This window comes from Asparagus officinalis, chromosome 7, assembly GCF_001876935.1.
Source record: "Asparagus officinalis chromosome 7, Aspof.V1, whole genome shotgun sequence".
Lineage (NCBI taxonomy): Eukaryota > Viridiplantae > Streptophyta > Magnoliopsida > Asparagales > Asparagaceae > Asparagus > Asparagus officinalis.
The window spans coordinates 135881503-135902362 of record NC_033800.1 but is presented as its reverse complement, the minus strand read 5'-3'; the positions used below and the strand labels follow the sequence as shown (position 1 = coordinate 135902362).

General features: G+C 34.6%; 1 protein-coding gene and 1 long non-coding RNA gene across 2 annotated transcripts; one reads left to right on the top strand and one right to left on the bottom strand.

The window, feature by feature from the left end:
- LOC109847833 lies at window positions 20-2855 on the bottom strand. Its single transcript, XM_020417070.1, has 3 exons — window positions 2441-2855; window positions 1944-2381; window positions 20-654 (listed from the first exon to the last, which is right to left on the bottom strand). The coding sequence occupies exons 1-3, from the start codon at window positions 2853-2855 to the stop codon at window positions 20-22; spliced, it is 1488 nt and encodes a 495-aa protein (XP_020272659.1).
- Window positions 3044-3567, top strand: LOC109848347. Its single transcript, XR_002248773.1, has 3 exons — window positions 3044-3211; window positions 3312-3418; window positions 3515-3567. It is a non-coding gene; the product is annotated as an uncharacterized LOC109848347 (long non-coding RNA).

Below are 20860 nucleotides of genomic sequence, written 5' to 3'. Positions count from 1 at the left end.
AGCCTTTCAACAAGGGGGTTCAATAGTAGATATCAAAGCCATAAATCCTCCATATTGATTCAGGAGCAGATATATATCTACAATCAAGATAGTATTGTACTTCATCAAGTCTTTCTTTCGCATTGGAAGAAGATGCTGCATTATTGCTTATATGTTGAAGAGATGCTGAGACATAATCGGGTCCCTTAGTGATATATTTGAAGAGGTATTTGATAGATCTACCTCTATTGCACCATTCAACATTTATGTGGGCTTGATACTTAACAATTAAGTTTCGATTGTATGGTACCACATAGCTATTGTCAAGCTTAATTCCTCCTTTTTCAACCCAAACATTTTCATCACATCTCCTACGATATATAGGAAACCCAGCATCATCAATGCAGGTCTGATTGATATATTTCTTGGGGAAATGTTTTGTGCACTTCAGGTTTTTCATACATGGAGATCTTGGTGCAACTTGTCCACATAGTCCATGCGTCATATATTTTGATACAACATCATATCCAACTGGATCCTTTGTTTTGTCTGGTATTTCAGCGACAATGATTTCATCAATCTTTGCTGGTGTTGGATATCTATGAGCAGGATGTAGCCAAATCAAAATATGTGCATGTGGTAGTCCTCGTTTCTGAAATTCTATTGTATATACCGCTGTCAAAAAACAAATACATATGCATTTTAGTATAAAATGACAAATTAAATAATATATACATAATTTAGAACTTAATTTGCCTAACAACAATTTTGAATCTAATTGCATGTGTACAAAGTTTATGTCTATATTCCTTTTTAATGTCAAAGCTGTAGTTCGTCTTTTTATAGTAAAAGAAATAGCTTAAACAATGAAAAGCAAAAATGTTATCAGTCTCTTATATTGCATCTTCTTATGTGCATAAAGAGTTTCATTTGTTTTAAAACTTCATCAAAACCTTGGCATCTAAATTCAGATGCCCCCTTAAGAAATACGTACTGCAACCACCTTCTGGAACATATTCGTTGCTATGATGTCATAATAATATTTTACCAATTTGAGACATGAATTTTTCACACTCAATAAGTTTCAACATACCATCAGTGTTTCAAAATTAATATTGTTGAAGCCAGGAGAATGACCATTCGTGTTTCAATCTTGCTTACAGATAAATGAAAATTTGGAGCAGTGGCCGCATCTAAATGAGTTGCAATGCTATAAAGCTGATTGGGTGAAGGACGAAAATAAGTACGGGTGCTATGAAAGTGTTGCACCTTTGTCATTCTAGAATCAAGTTTTTGAAGGGCCTGACACGTACATAGAAACAGGTGATGACAATATAACATAAGTTTGATTTGTCCATTTGAAATATGAATATTTATGCAATCAGATCTTTGCTACATTGTGTGTGACGTGTTTTCAGATATATACATTAAAATTGGAATGTGGTTTATTTTTCAAAAATCATGAATACGTCTAAGCTTTACGCGCTCATGCACATTTCTTCATATAGTAATGCATAAACACAGATGAGCATATAGACAAACACCTGCACCCACTCGTTTGTTCACCTGTTATATATTTTTTGTGCATCTTTATCTTCCAAAAAATTTAAACATGTGGCTAGGAGCTTATATGCTTTTATTACAGTGATATTGTGGTGGATTTATTTCATTAAAATGTGATTACATCTATATCTGAATGATAGGAGATGTAAATATGATAAATTAAATTGGGCTTGCTATACACTTTCCAAAATGATTAATAAAATTGGTTCATGATCAGGTACCTGACTTGCCTTTTTTTTAGTTGAAGAATTTATTTCATAAACCAAAAAGTGCTTTTTTCTCATATTATAAAAATTATTACTTACAAATGGTGTAAGCTTTACCTCTGGTACTTAAAAGTAAATTTAAGCATGTAACCAAGAGAATGCTCAGATATGTAAATATGATAAATTAAATCATACCTACTATACACTTTCCAAAATGATTATTCTTTTGAAGATCCTCCATCAATGAATCTAGTTTGATCTTGAACACTCTTGCGACGATATCTGGTCTTTCATTAGGTCTCTGTCCGCCATTATTTCTGAGAAATTCAAGAATTTTATTCCACTTTGGATTTGATGTTACCGTGATGAAAAGATCAGGGTTTCCCATAACACGGCAAAGAGCTATTGCATCTTGGTAATTTTGGGTCATATAACGTGGTCCGCCAGTGAAAGAGGAAGGTAGAACAATTCTCTTACCTACTTGTGCACCTTCAGTATCTCCTCTATGTAGTGCATCCTTGATACCACAGTATAACTCCGCACGGATCTTTGACTGATTAACTTTAACCCAATGAAGTCTTTCCTCCTCAATGCAGGTCATGAGATCCATAATGTAAGTTTGTAATAGTTTCCCTGATAAGAGTAATGTATGTGCCTCAGTCTGACGCTGCTACAAACGAAATGAAGCGTACTCCATGTATGTAACTTCTTTCCTTTTTTCTGAGCATTGTTGGTGTTTTGATTAAGTTCCACGCCAAGTCTAAAACCATCCTCTCCATATGGAAAAAGTAGAGGATATTGCATTGCCATAAAACTTGAGTGGAGATCACTTATCCTTGTTAATCCCAATTTACAATCATCAACGATAATGTCTCGAATACCAATCGTATCTTCAATGTTTCCGACAATTAGGCCAGCAATCTCCCCTGCGGTTGGCATGTTTTGATGTCGGCCATCACCGCTTCGGGCTGCCTTTATGACCAATTTGATAGGAATTAAACTATCTTGCTTTACTCTATCCCTCACCATTTGAAAGCATTTAACCAATTCATTACATGAATCTAATATAGTTAGAAGTCCTTCAACTATATCCCAATCCAATTTCATGTAATCATTTAACGCGTTCATATGATTTTCTAATTCATTATTTGTATCATAAATGTAGAGCTGATAGAATTTTGGGATATTTCCAGGGACTGGTCTCAAAGAACCTATTCTATGATGGTTTTTTCTATTTAGACGGAAACAATAAGGCCTACCTCCATTATTGTATGTATTATCAATTGTCCCGCCTGAGGAAGTAAATGCAAAGATTGAGTTATAACTTCTGATATTTTCTTTAAATTTATTGCTTCTGCTATCCTGACCGGTTAACAGATTCCAGAGAAAGGTGGGAGGATGCGTGAGGAGAGGAAATTTGACAGAGCCTTTTCGACAGCATAATGAGAAAGCTGGATTTTCAGGTCTCTTTGATTTCTCAGCTCTTTCTTCATACCAAAGCATAGCATCACAATGTTCGCAAATAAAAGTTGGTGATCCCACATTGTGTATATCATTGTACAGACCTAGAAGTACACAACAAATAGCAATGTTATACAACAAATGACAATATCAATGTCAACAGCATATGAGGCAAGGAAACAGGGACAATTATTTGACATGAAAATAATGTAAGGAAGTTATACCTTTCTCATTTATTTGTTTGCCTTTTCTCCTTCCTTTGTTGCTAAGAATAACCGAATTAGATTGGTTATTGTTTGTAACAGGTTGTACATTATCTTCCATTTGTACGTGAGAATCGTCGAATGATGAATCATATAATATTTGTTCCATCCTTGTATGCTTGATAATAACCGGGGATGTATCCTCAAAGGAAGTAGTGTTACAGGTACCATTATCTCTATGAACAACTTTCCTCTTAACTCGTCTCTCTTTGTTATTATAGGATCGAAGAGCTAAAAACAGATGATGGGTAGTTAGTGTTAAGGAATAGAAGTTTGTCAAAGTCGTAGTGCCTCAACAAAGTGGCAGTACTTTCTCACTTTGATTGGTGAAGTCAATGATCTGTGATTCCAACGAATTCAACTCTGTAGGTAATAATTTCAATAATTTAAGTTTATTGCAGTAGATTTCTATTAACTATTAAATTGGGCATATGTTTAATAAAGACTGTTACCTGTTATTCTGTCAATGAGCTTCGGAGATGAAGGTGATGTGAAAGAACTAACATCCATTGAGTTGCTACTTATATTCTCCATATATGCTCTAAAAGAGATTTCTCCGAAAGTACGAATTGAAATATTCTCCGAAAGAGATTTTTTGGTAAATGGTAGCATACATTCCAATATGCTCAGAAAGATGTGTGGTAAGTTACATTGTTCACTTGCATATATACTTATATTCTCCATTTATGCTCCAAAAGATGTGCAATATACATTTCACATATGCTCAAAAAGTTGTGTTAAATTGGTGGATAGATACCATAAATAGAAATAATAAGATATAGAAAACTGAAAATATTTTCAGTTTATAACTAACACTTTGAATCATGATACTCTATAAATTGTGTACATGTTTTATCAGAGTCAAATTAATATTCAATAAGTTAATATGCTAGAAATATATATACATGAATTAAGGAACAAAGATCTCCAATAATGTAAAGACAAATATACTGAAAGGAGCATAGTATACTTACAGTATGACTTCAGAGTTGATTCCAGAAGCGTTTTCCACTTCTATAATTGAAACAAAAAAAACATAATTTAGGTCCAGTACTTGAAATAAAATTTAAGCATGCAACTAAGAGGAAAATATACATTTCTTGAGAAGCTAGTTAAACTAATGTATGATCTTTATTTGGGTAAATGGTAAGAAATATGAAATAAATATGATGAATTAATGTTGTGATGAAGTGGGTCATCATAAATGCTTTAAAAAGTGAGTTTGATATGAAAAATGTGATGTATATAGGCAGAAATGAGTCATAAATCATAAATGTGGGAAATACTGACTTAATCAAAAAATAATCAAATAATAGTGACCTAAGATCACATAAAACTTTCTATTTGAAGAACATGTTGAAGAAAATTGAGAAAGGGTAAAAAAACTCACCCAAGCAAGAGGTTATTTTGAGATTGTTGGAATAAGAAAAGATTTTAGAGAGAGAGAGAGAGAGTGTGTATATATATATATATATATATATATATATATATACCTAAAATCACATCTTCCTAAATTTTTTTTACGATCCACTCCGTTGAACTTGATCTACACGTTCTTAAACCCAAACACACCAACTTTGGGGTGAACCCGTTGTGTTTTGACCCTTTATCCACTCGTTGCAATTTTAACGGTTTCGAATGAATAGAACTTTTTGCACGCCTCAACGAATGGTCAAAACACAACGGGTTCACCCCAAAATTGGTGTGTTTGGGTTTAAAAATGTGTAGATCAAGTTTAACGGAGCGGATCACAAATTTTTTTTAGAAAATGATGTGATTCTAGGCCGCGTCCTTAGGTGGGAGCCTAGGGTGTCACCTTAGATTCACTTTTCCCTATATATATATATATATATATATATATATATATATACTCTCTCTCTCTTAGTATATAAGTATATATAAGTATATTCTCTCTTCAAGCAAGAGGTTATTTTGAGATTGTTGGAATAAGAAAAGATTTTAGAGTGTATATATATATATTTCCTTGTTTCTCTTTTATGGCATGATAACTTATTATAAATTATAATTTCAGTTTTGGCTCTTTTTTTTCAGATTGCCGCTTTTTTCACAGCTTGTTTGAAGAGAGTGAATATGTGGGACCCACACATTTCCTTGTTTCCTTGCTATTCAAAATTTTGGTGGTTTTTTCAAAATTTTTGTAAGCTGGAGAATTTTCCCAGATTGCCGCTCAAGTTTGATGCACACGCAAACGAATATGTGGGACCTTCAAAAACCTGTAGCAACTCCAGGTTTTGAAGAGGTATTTATCAACTTTGATTAATTTTTTTTCACATATTGCCGCTCTCTCCTCTTTTATTTTTTGGTTTATCCATGTTAATGTATATGAGGTGTAAGCAGGGAAATTTTGTAAGCAGAATATGTGGGGCCCACAAAATGATGTGGCAACTCCTGGTTTTATAGAGCTATTTAGCAAGTTTGATATATTTTTTAATTAAGATTGCCGCTCTATTTCTTTTTTTTTGGGTTTGCCCATGTATATATATGTATATATAAGCTGTAAGCTGGAGAATTTTGAAAAAAATATATGGGTGAACATGAGCTTGGTTTGATTAATTTTGTAAGGCTGTAAGCTGGAGAATTTTGAAAAAAATATATGGGTGAACATGAGCTTGGTTTGATTAATTTTGTAAGTTGGAGAATATTGAGAGATTGCTGCTCAAGTTTGATTAATTTTGCAAGTTGTAAAATTTGCGTGATGTTGCGTGAACATGAGCTTGGTGTCATTAGTTCATGGGCTTGCCTTCATTAATTTTGTAAGTTGGAGAATTTTGTCAACTGGGGATATGTTGTTAGCTACAGTGTAATAGTTGGGGATAGGCAGTTGGCCACAGTTTTACTACAACAGTAAATTTACTGTATTTCTAAAATTTGTAATGATTACAAATATTGATTACTAAGATCTATATCTGATAGAATACAATTACAAATACAGATATTGTCATGAAATATCTGGATCCAAAATATCTTAATTTATATTGATCATGCACTTGCAATTGTTTTAATCCTTTTAGTGTAATGAATTTGAAGTTAATTTTAATGATCAAGAGATCTGATCTTAGCTTTTCAAATATAAAGCAATGTTGTATCATATAAATTATATTTTTTCGATCTTGTATGGTTTTCTTATATCTGTTTTGTATCCGCATGTATATCCATTTATATCTTCGTATGTATGTCCATGTTCATATACGATTTTAGTGGATAAGAATATAAATTATTCTTACGCATATCCATCAGTATTTGTATCAGTGATTGGTAAACGAATACAAATATGGTAAAAAAATCATATCTAAGCCATATTTGAGCCATTTGCACCCCTAATTTTGACAAATATGTTCTTGTAAGTCAGTAATGTGAAAACGACGAAGGAATTGAGAAAAAGAATTTAAAAAAATATGAAGAATAAGCAAAACAGGCTCCACCACACTCTGGTGGTGTCTGCCACACCCTGGTGTGATAGAATCTGTCCTGTCTACCATGGGTGTGGTGTCTGCCATATCCTGGTGTGACAGAATCTACTCTGTTTATCATGGGTGTGGTGTCTACCATCCCAGGGTGTGGCAGACTCGTTTTTAGAATCATAATCTGTTTGGCATTGTGTTTTGCTATAAATAGAGACACGTTTTTTAGGGTTTCCTAGGCTTTGATTGGATATTGGTTTGGGGACATTGGAGCACAGAAAAAGGAGAGTTTTCTGAGCAATTGTTTGAGGGTTTATTTGGAGAGAATTAGAGATTTGTTGGTGAGATTAGTTTGTTCCTTCGAGTGATTTGTAATCTCAGTTTGTACTCTCTTTCTCTATTAGTAAAAACCCAATCCCCTTCTTACCCCGTGGACGTAGGCAACTTGCCGAACCACGGTAAACTATTGTGTTTGGATTTGTGCTATTATATTATGTATTGTTTAGCCTTCTCTTGGCGTTCATTTGGTTTGGTTTCTCAAAGCACATAGGCTTGTTTTGGCTTCCGCCACGTACAACAAGTGGTATCAGAGCTCGGGCTACGTTTGGGCTATTTGGAGGAGTAGATCGTTTTGGAAGTTCGACTAGGGCTTCGTTTGGTGATAAAGTTAGGATCTTTTTGGTAAAAACTCTATGTTTTTCAGTTTGGATCTATTCTTCGTTTGTTCCATATTGGTTTGTTGGTGCTTGAGCTATTTGGAGGAGTAGATCGCTTTGGAAGTTCGTCTAGGGCTTTGTTTGGAGATAAAGGTTGGATTTTTCCTATTTGTGGACTGTGAGATCGTTTGGAGACTCTTGTTAGGGTTTTAATTGGAGGTAAAAATCTCTCCTTTATCAGTTTGGATCTATTCTTCGTTTGTTGGTGCTTTGAGATTATTGATACGGTGCATTAGATTATTGAGAAGTGTCATTGACCTGCATATTGAAGTTCTTTGAGCACGTTGGTATGAGCAATGAGACCTAGGTGAAGTTTGGCACTTCTATTCGATGGTTGATGGGTCTTCTATTTGGTGTTCATTCAGACATTTGGGTGCCTTCCAAGGAGGCATCATTGGAAGGTAATTGGTATTTTGGTTTCCTTTGATTGGAGATTGTACTAGGCATTTGTGGGTTGCAACCAAGTCCTATTGGTTTTGAAGTCCTAGTAGTCAACAACAGTTGAAGAAGTGTATTGACAGATAGGTGAATGTACTTTATCTGATTTGAGAGGGAGGTACAAGAGGGACCTATTTTTGCACTTGTGCCGAGCTCACGGCAATTTAAGACACTTCATTGGAGAGGAAATATTAGGGCGACGAGATAAGATGATATTTTTTATTGGCCGTACCTTTCTGGAGGGGGATCGGTGTTGGTTGCCGAGCATTGGTTTTGGAGTTCGATCTTCGACATATTTGGGTCATCTTATGCATAGGTCGTCGACTGCTGTATTAGGAGTTATTGGATCTGGTGGAGCTGCTTTAGATTTTGGTTGGCGTCAGATATTTGGTTACCCAGCATTTGGTCACATCGAGGATGTGAGATTTGATCCGATTACACGTTTGGGATTCGGAGACTCATTTGATTATCGTTTGGGAGCTTCTGATTTTGTTTTGAGCAGGTATGTCACATTGGACTCTCGGCAGGTAGAGAGTGTTGATCAGATCAGTTGGATATCACAGCGGGTGGAGGGTGATGCTACTCCATATTGGGTGGAGTTTACTCCACATACTCGAGGTCATTCTGTATTATTTGGCACTTCAGCTGAGGTGACACAGTGTGAAGATCATTTGGTTTCGAATGCAGATGACGAGTTGATTGATTTGAGTGAAGCTGATAAGCGTAGTTTGGACATGGCCATTGGTTCACCTCAGGTGGAGGTGTTTGGATCGTTTCAGTTTGAGGTCATTGGAGGTGCTATCAGTCACAAATTTGGTGATGATGGAGGAGGGTTGCGTGCTCTTCTATTTGTTTGAGGGCCTTTGGAGGCTGTTTGGGTGAACTACGTGAATTCTTGATTCCTTGGGCAAAAGGATACATAGGCAGTCTTTATGATGCAGCCGATTTGGTGAGTAGATACCGATGTTTGGGTGAGTATTCGCACTCTCATTTGGGTCTCAACTTATTGAGGATTGAGACGCAACAAGTGAGGCATTTGGTTTGGTTGGTGTCAGCTCAGTTTTAGAAAAACTTCGCCGAGTTGGAGAATTGTGAAAACGGCGAAGGAATTGAGAAAAAGAATTAAGAAAAACGTGAAGAATAAGCAAAACAGGCTCCACCACACCCTGGTGGTGTCTGTCATACCCTGGTGTGACAGAATTTCTCCTGTCTGCCATGGGTGTGGTGTCTGCCACACACTGGTGTGGTAGAATCTGCTCTGTTTATCATGGGTGTGGTGTCTGCCACCCAGGGTGTGGCAGACTCGTTTTAGAATCATAATCTGTTTGGGATTGTGTTTTGCTATAAATAGAGACACGTTTTTTAGGGTTTCCTAGGCTTTGATTGGATATTGGTTTAGGGCTATTGGAGCACGGAAAAAAGGAGAGTTTTTCTGAGCAATTGTTTGAGGGTTTATTTAGAGAGAATTAGAGATTCGTTGGTGAGATTAGTTTATTCCTTCGAGTGATTTGTAATCTTAGTTTGTACTCTCTTTCTCTATTAGTGAAAACCTAATCCCCTTCTTACCCCGTGGACGTAGGCAACTTGCCGAACCACGTTAAATTATTGTGTTTGGATTTGTGTCATTATATTATGCATTGTTTGGCCTTCTCTTAGCGTTCGTTTGCTTTGGTTTCTCAAAGCACATAGGTTTGTTTTGGCTTCCGCCACGCACAAGTAAATCTTATCAAAGTATAAGCTTTGTTCCCTGTGAAAAATCATAGTATATTAGATGATATCCAAACAGAACCTTGTCATATCTTTGCAAGATATCCTGCGCACTTTCGAGAACAAAAACTGATATATTATATTCTTTAGGGTAAACCTCTAATTATATTCTTTATTCACTATTTTTTGGCAGGAAACAGAAAACGAGGCATTACTGATATGAAGAAGAGAATATAGAATAAGAACACCTGCCTTAGTTGCGTCTCTTTCACTCTCTGGTAAGATCAGATGCTTTATTCATCTCCACTAGATTCCACAAAACGGGGATTCGATAAGGACATTAGTCACTAGCTAGGATCAGATATGGATATTAGCCATTTAATTGTTTATTGCTAAAATTTAGATATTTATTAAAAGTTCAAGGCCCAACATCCATCATAAAAATAAAAAGCTTACACTATTAGGACGATCTGTTGTATTTCGGAAAGGATACATTTTACCTAAGCCTTAAAAACTTAGCTCATTTTGACATGACCCCTGAAACTTTTGAAAATACAAAAAACATTAAATATCTTTAGTTAAAAAAAAAAAAAACCAAAATCTAACACCATTATGTTCCTTGGTGCATAGTGCGTGAAGAAAAATGATGGAAATATCCCTCATTGTTAAAAAAAAGGGAAAACACATGTATACCTAAATTGATACGAGTGGATGAAGGGTCAAACCACGACGGGTTCACCCCAAATTTGGTGTGTTGGGGTTTTAGAATATGTAGATCAAGTTCAACGGAACGGATCATCCACAATGTAGCTCAATCAAGTGATCATCAATGACTAAGAAACTTAGTGGACGTCCACTTAAGTTGACATAATATATATATATATATATATATATATATATATATATATATATATATATATATATTCCAATTTAGGGTTTACTATCACTTTTCAGCATGTAAAGATAGTCTAAGTTGATACTGGTAAACAAAAACAATAATAATTGATTAAAAAAATCCGGTTAAGAAATAAAAATTTTAAAAATATTATAGCGTAAAAACTATCGTCACTATATAAATTAAAGCAACTACATATAATTTTACTAATAAGTTGGAGCAACAAAAACACATTAGTAACGTTAATTGATAGATGTTTAAATCCATAAAAATAATAAAAGACTATAATATAATAGTTTAGTATTAATTGATTATAATTTAGAAACATTAACATCTGATATTAATAATATTTATAGGATTAAAGAATACAATGAATTACGTATGGAGAAACTATCAGAATGTTCAGAGATATCCTTTAAAAAAATCAAGCTATTTTTATTGCAAATGGGAAAGTGACGAAATAAATCTAAAATTAAGAAAACATCCATGAATCATTTGAATTGATACTAACATAAGACATATCTATTAAAGAAGCACCAAATGAGTTACGTTAAAGAATAATTTAATAACTTTATCTCAATCAAAGAAGAATTCTCTATAGAAGATATAAGAAAAATTAGTAAGTATTCACAAATTTTATATATTATTCTTCAAGTACTAAAAAATTAAATATTAATATTATAATAGAAGTCAAATTGGCAATAAAAAATGCAGCTATTTATTTAGATCTTTGTGGAAAATCACAGGGATAGAGCAAATGTAATATTATTGAGGTAACAGAAACTCCTATTGGATACACATCGGAAGAATTTATTATAGAGAAAAAAGAGGTAGGTCCTAATCTTATTTATGTAATAAATTAGAAACGCAAAGAATTTTATATATATGAAATTAATATTTATTCTCATTTAAATAGAAAAACTAACAAGTCTGTATTTTAAAAGTTTGTGTTGAACATCGAAAATACATTTAACTTCTTTGTGAAGTTAAACGACAAGATAAAAGATTATAACGATCCTAAGAAAGATAACAACATAAAAAATACAAACCTAGTCTGATGTCACAATCGATGTAAATGATGACGACACTACTCGAATTGCCTAGGAAAAAGATAAAGGTGAGAAAGGATTGATCTTAGCTCAATAAAAAAATAAAACAGAAAGAATAAAATATAATATTTTCTAAATATTTTATTAAATAGTTTATTTTTTGAGTGAATTTAGGATTCTTTAGAAGGGAGTTTCATGAGTTTTTTTAGTACTTTTATATGCTTATGTGGATGCTTTTATCATATAAACGTATACTAGAGTTAGCATTAATCTTTAATTTATAATTTTTTGATGAAGTTTATCAATGATTAGGAGTAAACTTCATATTCTCTTTTGTACCGTTTTAGCATACTTTTAACCAATCATTTTGCCTTATTGGTTTTAAATATTCACCTTCCTTGTATAATACTGTTTTAACATTTTTCACTTTTGCAACACTCTACTTTCTCAAGTAAAGCTTGGTTTCATGTCAGTCAAAATTGTCAGTCAAAATAATATAAAAATTTAAATTAGCTTCAAATTATATTTGTTTTCTATCAATTAAAATATAAATATGAAATTTTAAATTGGGTGTAACCTATTTAAACAAACATCAAAGAAAATAAATAATCGCAATATTAAAATTTAGAGACAAAAATGAGCACAAACTATTAAAGTGGAACTGATGTTTAGTTAGAAAATAAGCCAAAAATACTTGATCATGGTATTTAACCACGTGCATTGCACGTGTATAAAGCCTAGTACATAGAAAAGAGGGAGCTCTCAAAGAAGAAAAGAACGTCCTCTTTTCAATTTGAGGCTATGTGGACAAGGTGCGATGACCGCAAAGTTAAATAATTAGTGATCAGTGTCGGATAAATATGCATACGGGAAATAATTTGTTGGGGTTGTCGAATACAATTGTACGTCTAACGTAGTAGTATGCTGTTGGCTTGAAAAACAAAGATCTGGTGATGTTCCAAGAAAATGTTTTGAGTTGAAGAAGGAACTTAGCAAAATAAATGCCTCGATAAAGTCGTCTACGCTGTTGTGTAAGAAGAAGGAACTGCGGAGGGAGTTTAATTAATGAAAATCTGGAGCGTGAGGATATTTTATGGCGGCAGCGGTCTTGAGCAATTGGTTCAATGAGGGAGATCTAAACTCGAAGTTCTTCCATCACAAGGTGGTGTGTGATTTCTAAGTTCTAAAAATACTACAAGTATTTAAGTTGTCTAGTTGTAGTCCTTACAGGTTGATCGACAGGGACGATGGTGTTTTAAAATTCTTTTAATTAATCAATATTGAGAAAAGACTTGAGAGATTTGGTTGTCGGTTGATTTTCAAAACATTTTATGAGCTAACTAGCTAGGTATTTATGATAGAATTCACTAGGTTGATTTTTTTACTTAGACTAGTTGAATTGCACGTGCAATGCACGTGATAATTGTTTTTAATTTATTATTTTATTATTGATTCATTTCATTAAGATTAATTTAATTTAAACCATATATAAAACACATGTATAGAATTTAAAAATTCAAAAGGATTGAATATTGAAATTACATTTATGTATCAACCGGGAAAACACATGTATAGAATTTAAAAATTCAAAAGGATTGAATATTGAAATTACATTTATGTATCAACCGGGTAATAATAGATTGTATGCATCCTTAAAAATAGTAAATAATGAATAATTTTATTAAAGAATTTTATTTGATATACAACATTAAGTTTCAATGAATAATTATTTGATATACAACATTAATGAATAATTATTTGATATTTGATATTACCTCAATGGAGGTGGTAACTTTTGTTTCACTAATTTTTTCATATTTCTGATTCTTTGTTCTAGCTTTTAGACCTTGTCAGTGAAGACCGGAAACAACAAGAAAAAAAAATTGTTACATCATACTATGGAAAAAGCTACTAAAAATGAAGTTAGGATAGACACCAGACCTTCCTCGTAAAAAGTATGTGAGAACAAATCCTAGAGATTCCAGATCATCCCTCCTGCTTTGTTCTTAAGATTCCAATGTACACAAGTCAAGCATATAAAATATGATAAGTATCTGCCAACAAGAGCGAATAATCAAGAATAAACATGAAGTAATGAGCATTTAGAAAACAATTACACCTACAAGAGCTTTTAAACATGATATCATTGTTTGAGATGAGGACACAAAAAGAATATTAGCAAATAGAAATAGGAGTAATATTCTTCGGTAGGACACAATAAAGGTATCTCACATCTAAACCATAAGGATGTATCTCCTACTATTTCCTTCTTGAAAGCATATAATTTACTATTTCCTTGATAAAAAACCCAACCTAAATTGCTCTGAATTTTTTTTGGACAGATGAGAAAGGCAAATTTGATGAGTTGGTTGAGGACAAGGGCGTGAATATATTGATTGAACCAAAGACCTTGATACATGTAATTGGAACTAAAGATGGGTTTTGTGGATGATCCATTGAAGTAAGCATTTTCATTGAAAAAATCCACCTAGCATATTTTTCATGAAATTTGTTATCTGTTCTATCATGGAGAATGTAGATCCCATATGAATTATTATATAAAAAAAAATTAGTGAAGTGCATATCCCATGTGAGAATGTTTTCTTGGATATTACATACTCTGTTCATTTAGGATATAAACATCCTATCCATAATTTTGTATACTTCCAACTGGTGTGAGGGTTTTATCATTCTAACGACTTTTCAAGAAGTCTATCATCCTGCCAACCATCCTAGTGTTCCTGCTGCTCTAACAATGCTTCAGTATTAGGTTTTGAGATCATTTCTAATGCTTCAAGAAAAAACTTATCTCTTACTCAACTATCCTCGCATTATATACTACCAGAGACTTCACAAGTACATGTTTGATGTTTGGATTGACTTCAGGATTTTACACTTGGAAGCAAAGGCTTTGGAAATCCTGTTGTGTCAGGTTTACTCTTATTAGGTCAATTATATATGCACACGACACAGATTTGAGTGCATCATGCACATCCAAAGCCCACAATATATATGTCACATTGTAGTATATGGAATATCTATGCATATCTTAATATCAAAAATGATATATTTTGGCTAGCTTCTGTAACTTCAATGTTACTTATCCTATTAGTTTAGACCACATGCATTCAATGTTACTTATCCTAGCTCATGTAAATGATCTCCACCAGGATCAATAATCCACCAGGTAGCTTCCAGTCTTCGTTGAAACTAGGTAGCTTCCCATTTCTGCACATTCATATATAATAATTCTGCACATTCACGGTCCATCAGGTAGCCATTAATAGCATTCTATCGAAACATTAAGCAAAAATTAGTCCTGAGTAGCAGCACCCTGGTTGAGTTTTGCAAATCGCATGCCGACCCTCATCGAATGCTTCAAGAATTTCTCTGCACATCGGCGGACGCATGTTTCTTGCTGCTTGTCCAGCGACTTGTGCTTGAAGGAGTCTACGCAGTCGGTGAAGCATCTTTCCACCAGCGTATTGTACATCCTCAAACTGCGAGATAAGTATAACACATATCAGTGTTTTAACACCTCTTACAATTATACTGATGACTGTAGATATTTTTAATTTCATCAATGTGCGTCTGGTGTGGTTACATTACAGAATTGCATCACACAAATCCCACTACAAAAAGACTTGGCCACATTACAGACTAATTTCTAAAGTGAGAAAACATTATATGCTACTTAAACATTATAAACATTTTCAATTCCAATAAACCAAAATAATTTTATAACAAATATTAATATTTACCTTGATAGATGGGAGAATCAGCAACCTCCAAATACGCAATCCTGTAAATAATGCATGAAAAGTTAAAAAATTAGAAAAACATGATCCAGAGTAGGAATCCAAGGTAAATTTTGCAACCAAATACATGTCTAAGCAAATAATGAAAGATATGAAATCACACTGCGTGCCAATATTATAGTCTTCAGGTTAGGCAAAGAACTGCCGGTAAGGAGGTCTAAATTTTGCTCACCCGTTCATGTAAGATAACACTCATAATGAGAAAATACGATCCAGAGTAGGAATCAAAGGTAAATATTGCAACCAAAGGCATATCCAAGCAAATAATGGAAGATATGAAATCTCACCAGAATATTGTAGTGGTCAGTCAACATAGCGATCAAACCAGCAGCAGTAGCAATTCCTTCCGGAAGCGATAAATATGCCTGAAATTGCAAAACTGTGTTTAGCAGCAGTTTAAGTATATGTTTAGATGGTCATATGGCTCGATGATGGCTTAAACCTAACCAGTATTTAACAGCTACAATAATAACCCTCTATGAAACTGTATCAAGCTCTTACTGAAAACTAAAGGAGTGGGATACTCTTAAATATGAACCTAAAGGCCAAGTGGTGAGACTTGATGTATTGGTAGAGCAAAAAACCCCATACAATCTATGAGCGAACTTTGTATTCATCCAAGATCACATGAATTTAAAATTTAGACAAGTTGGGGATGTTAAAGGTTTCCTGAAGCAGCACAAAGTAATATATATACTGAAAGTTTAGATGAATGCACGAGCACCATAGTGTTTCTTGCATGTCCCTAAAGGCCAAGTGAGATGTCAAGAAGGCTTTCCATTCTGGTCAAGTTGTCAAAATGTCTAATCAAGTACCAACCATCCTGTTAGAGTATAAAGTTACCCACAACTTTGGAGTATTGTAGTTGCATGAACCTTTGACATGGTATCAGAGCAACACGTTAAATTAGTTGAGAAACCATTACCATCAACATGTCAAGAATGAGTCTGTTAAAATGATATGGCATGAGTGCCTAAAAAAATCAAACTCACCAGAGTGGTGAAAGATCAGGACAACATACTGTAAGTGTTGGAAGGGCAACATGAAGTAGTATTGAAGCAAAAATAAAATGCAAGTATAAGGTCAAAAACACTACACAAGTGACTACATAACGTAGTTCCTATAGACATAGCCACATCTAGGTTCCACTTAAGGACGGTTCAATTTAAATCATGGCAAATAAAAATGTTGCAAAGAATCTTGTAAGATGAAACAAGCACTCCTATTTCCAAACTGCTATGATCTAAGAAGTGGGTAACATAAAAGAAGGAATTTCACAACTGATAAAAAAATGATGGAGCATGTAGTTTGACATGTCAATCGTCACAATTAGAAAATGGTAAAATGCCACATTTCTATCTACTATAAAGCTGCACTCAGGAAATTTCTCACAAACATAACTAACTCATTGTTGAGGGTTATTTCTAATTTGAAAGACATTTAGCTACTGTCATGTAAGATATCCTATGACTACTTTCAATGTTTCCAATGCAAATTTTGTAGATTAGCATTTTATATTAGCATGTTAGCAATGTTCTAATTTCTTACATAACATTTAAACTGATTGTGATGGTAGAGTAATGAACATGTCTTTATGACGTACCATTCTGGAAACATGCTGCATTCCACCACTTCCAAAAGAGTGGCCGCATGGTAGGATCATTGCATCATCCATCAGCTCACCACTGAGAAAAACATTTGGCACAAACGAAGCCAATTAATCATCATGGAGGTAAGACCTTGGAACGTTATCACGCAAGATAGCAGCTAAATCTAATGCTTTCTCTATGTTGAATTAAGGCTTCATATACATGATCAGGAAAAACTATTAGGAAAAAACATGCATTTTGTTTAGAACATTACACAACCAGTGTAGAGTAGTGATGCTAGTTAAAGAGTCGCTATTAAATAAGAAAGAGAATGGTTAAAGGATACAGTGCTAAAATCTCCCTGCTGTTTCGGAGGAGGATTTCACATTTTTTTATGTGTATAACATGATGTAATAAATAGTTAAGGAAAGGTCACGTGGAAACATGCAAATTTAATCAACAAGAATAAGCATTAGTGCTTGCTTGTGTGCTGATTTTCAGATTATTCGATCTAGAATTATAGCTAACACACAGACATGTTCCTAAAAGACTGGTTATCGGTATTGCAATCATCCTAATAAGCTAACTGATTGCTTTCTGCATAGCCCTCTCATAAGATTTTCATCATCTTAAAACAGATGTTTAGATACTCGAGGTAATAATTTCACTGTACCGAGGCAAAATGAATTCCTCTACAGTTTATATCAAGTAAAGAAGGGTAGGTGTATTGTTTTGTTTATCCATCTTTAAGCCCAAACCTACAAGTACCGGATACAAAGGAGGGAACAGTGGCATTGTATGACAACTGCATGCTCATCAGAGAACTACATAAAGATCTTCAGCATCTAGTCTAGGCATGTTTCGATACAAATTAAACGAGCCAATCAGAGAACTACATAAATTCACAACAAATTAATATTTTCTTAAAATTATAACTATAGTAATTTCTGGGTGAATATGCACTGAACTCCATTCCTTTACCTGATTGTCTGGAAAACTCTATTGAGCACCAATATGAACACAATGTGAGAAAAAGGAGCACAATTTAGTGAAGGAGAGAATACTATCCAAAAATTAATTTGTCCACAATTTTCAATGTGAAAAATATGAGAGTGAGCACAAAATGAATGCATTTCATTTCCCTCCACATCTCTTTCCCAAATGCTTTCTATTCTATAACTAACCAAACATAGCACAAATTTTCACTAACATTTTTGTAAGCATGAGATAATTCAGCCCAATAAACAGATATGATTTCCAATTCGAGTAAATGCTTGAGCATACACTGAAAGGATTTTTCAAACGTTGAGCCTCATCAATTACAGTATAATGCCATCAAATTTGACAAAGAAAATCTTGATCCAGTAATGCAATGTCATAAGTCATCAGCAACACATCAAAAGGTAATTCAGGATGTGCCTGTGAAAATTGAAGAAAATAATAAAGATGCGAAATGTATAAGATAGTGGATGGTTCCTCCCAGAAAATGAGCAAGTAAAAAAAAATACATAAGAGGTTACAACAAGAATAAAAACAAAATAAAACATATTGAAAGTAGGTCAGAATTTTTTTCTTGTCCATTGAATCATCACAAAATTAAAATAATTGTAATAAGGACCAAATTGGAATTCAGACTCAAATTGTGTGATAAAATTTCAAATTTGTTTATGAACATGCTCATACATAATCCTTCGAAGACTACAACGATGTCCTTAGTCACCAACATAGCGAATAACATTCAGATTCGGACAAAACTTGGTAAATTCTGATATCTAACCATCAGTAACAATTAAAGGGCACAATACCAACCTGGCAGCAACATGAGCAGTATCAAATCCCCCTAAAAAATTTAGCCTACCACAGATCGAAACACAATATTAATAAATCAAACATAAAAAGAAAAATAAAGAAATACTTATCCAAATAAACAAGCTTCCCACAGTCCCTGCTCAAGTAAAAAAGAAGAGTGAAAAAAAAGAACAACCTTTTTCAAATTCCACATCAAAATGCACTAAAAAATCAACTTTCAAGCTACATTCACACATCAACCATGAAAAGGATCAAGGAATTCTACCTATATAACCCCAAATAAAATATATTTGCAAACGTAGCCTCTAAAATCATATATACCTATTAATTTAGCTCTGAATTCTAACACATTAAACTAAACTACCCCCAAGGTGGTATCTTTCGCATTGTTCTAACTCAACAACGTTAAATTAGGGTTTATACATAAAACTCCAAAAATCAATCTTTTCCAAAAAAAATCAAAGAAAAACTGACCAAATGTGAGATTCTCATCTCCCCGTCCTCCGATAGAACGTAACTCCCCGATACTGCGAACTCCTCGATCTCGACCCATGCCTGCTCCTCTTCATTGCCTGCTGCTGCCTCAAATCACAGCCCATTAAGCTGAGATCCAGGAAAGAAAACGAATAGGAAGAATTTAAAGTCCCAGAAACAATGCTCAAGTCCTCTGGAGACGACAAATTGAGATCAAACACCATTTTTTAAAAAAGAAAAATCGATGGAATAGTCTAAGAATTTCCAAAATCAAAAATCAAAATGAAAATCAAAATTTATAAACTGATCAAGACATACCAGAAATTATTCGAGTGATGGACCAAAAGCGAGGCCTCATCGAGATCGTTAACCCGGATTAGGTTTAGGATCTTGTTGTGGAGGTTGAGTCGTTTGCCGGCGAGGGTGGAGAGGGGTTCGGGGACCCTGGGGGCGTTAGGGTTTATAGGGGTTTTGGAGAGCATGCGCTGCTATTGAGGCTGGCGGAGGAAGGAGAGGGGAGGTTCGATGCGGAGGCGGCGCTTGCGGCGGCGGCGCTCGGAAGCGGGCTCTTCGGGGGTGGCGAAGGAGAGGAGGTCAGTTGGGTAATTTCTTATTCTTTCAAAGTTTGGATCTTTCTCTACAATTTGGAAGTTGTGATTATGGGTGAAGTAATTGGTGAAAGCAGCAAGATGACAGGCACAGTTCAAGTGGGTTTTCAGAACACTAAGATTAGTGTTGTGAAATATGACGGCAAGATCAATTTTGGTTTGTGGATGAGCGACGTACAGGATGCGCTCAATGCTCAAAATCTGGAGGAGACCATCATGGTCGATGTGAGGCCACCTAAATATGAAGAGGCGATATGGGAAAAGATGAATCGAAATGCTTGCGGGGTGATCAGGTCCTGTTTGGAACAGGAGCTGAAATACGATGTGATTGGGGTGACGTCTGCGATGAAGATGTGGGAAATTCTCAACAATAAGTACCTTACGAAGAGTGTTGAGAACCGGTTGCACTTGCTGCGAAGGTTATTCAGATTCCAGATGTCCAGAGGTACCTCGCTTGCGGCTCATGTGAACAACTACACTAAGTTGTTGTCGGACTTGGCGAACGTGGATGAGAAGATCACAGATGAGTACAAGGCTATTATTCTTTTGGGCTCCTTACCGGATGAGGAGTATGATACCTTCGTGCTTACGTTGCTGAACGGGAGATCTTCTATCACTTATAGTGAAGTGACTAACGCATTGACGAACTATGATTTGAGGAGGAAGGATAAGGAGACTTCCCGCGCTAGTACTTCAGGAGAGGCCTTGTCGGCGAGAGGTAGAAGCTCATATCAGAAAGGTGGAAACAGAGGGAGGTCAAAGTCAAGAGGTCGTCACCAGCTTGGAAAGAATCAATGTGCATTCTGCAAGGAGCAGGGACATTGGAAAAGAGATTGCCCGAAAGTCAAAGAAAAGGAGAATAG

Bases quoted from the DNA above. Each gene is read 5' to 3' on its own strand.
- LOC109847833 (XM_020417070.1), bottom strand. From the start codon at position 2,855: ATGAAATTGGATTGGGATATAGTTGAAGGACTTCTAACTATATTAGAT. The intron at 2,382-2,440 runs GTACGCTTCATT...TACTCTTATCAG, and splicing joins AAAGAAGTTACATACATGGA to GGAAACTATTACAAACTTAC. The intron at 655-1,943 runs GTATGATTTAAT...GTTTTTTGACAG, and splicing joins TTTTGGAAAGTGTATAGTAG to CGGTATATACAATAGAATTT.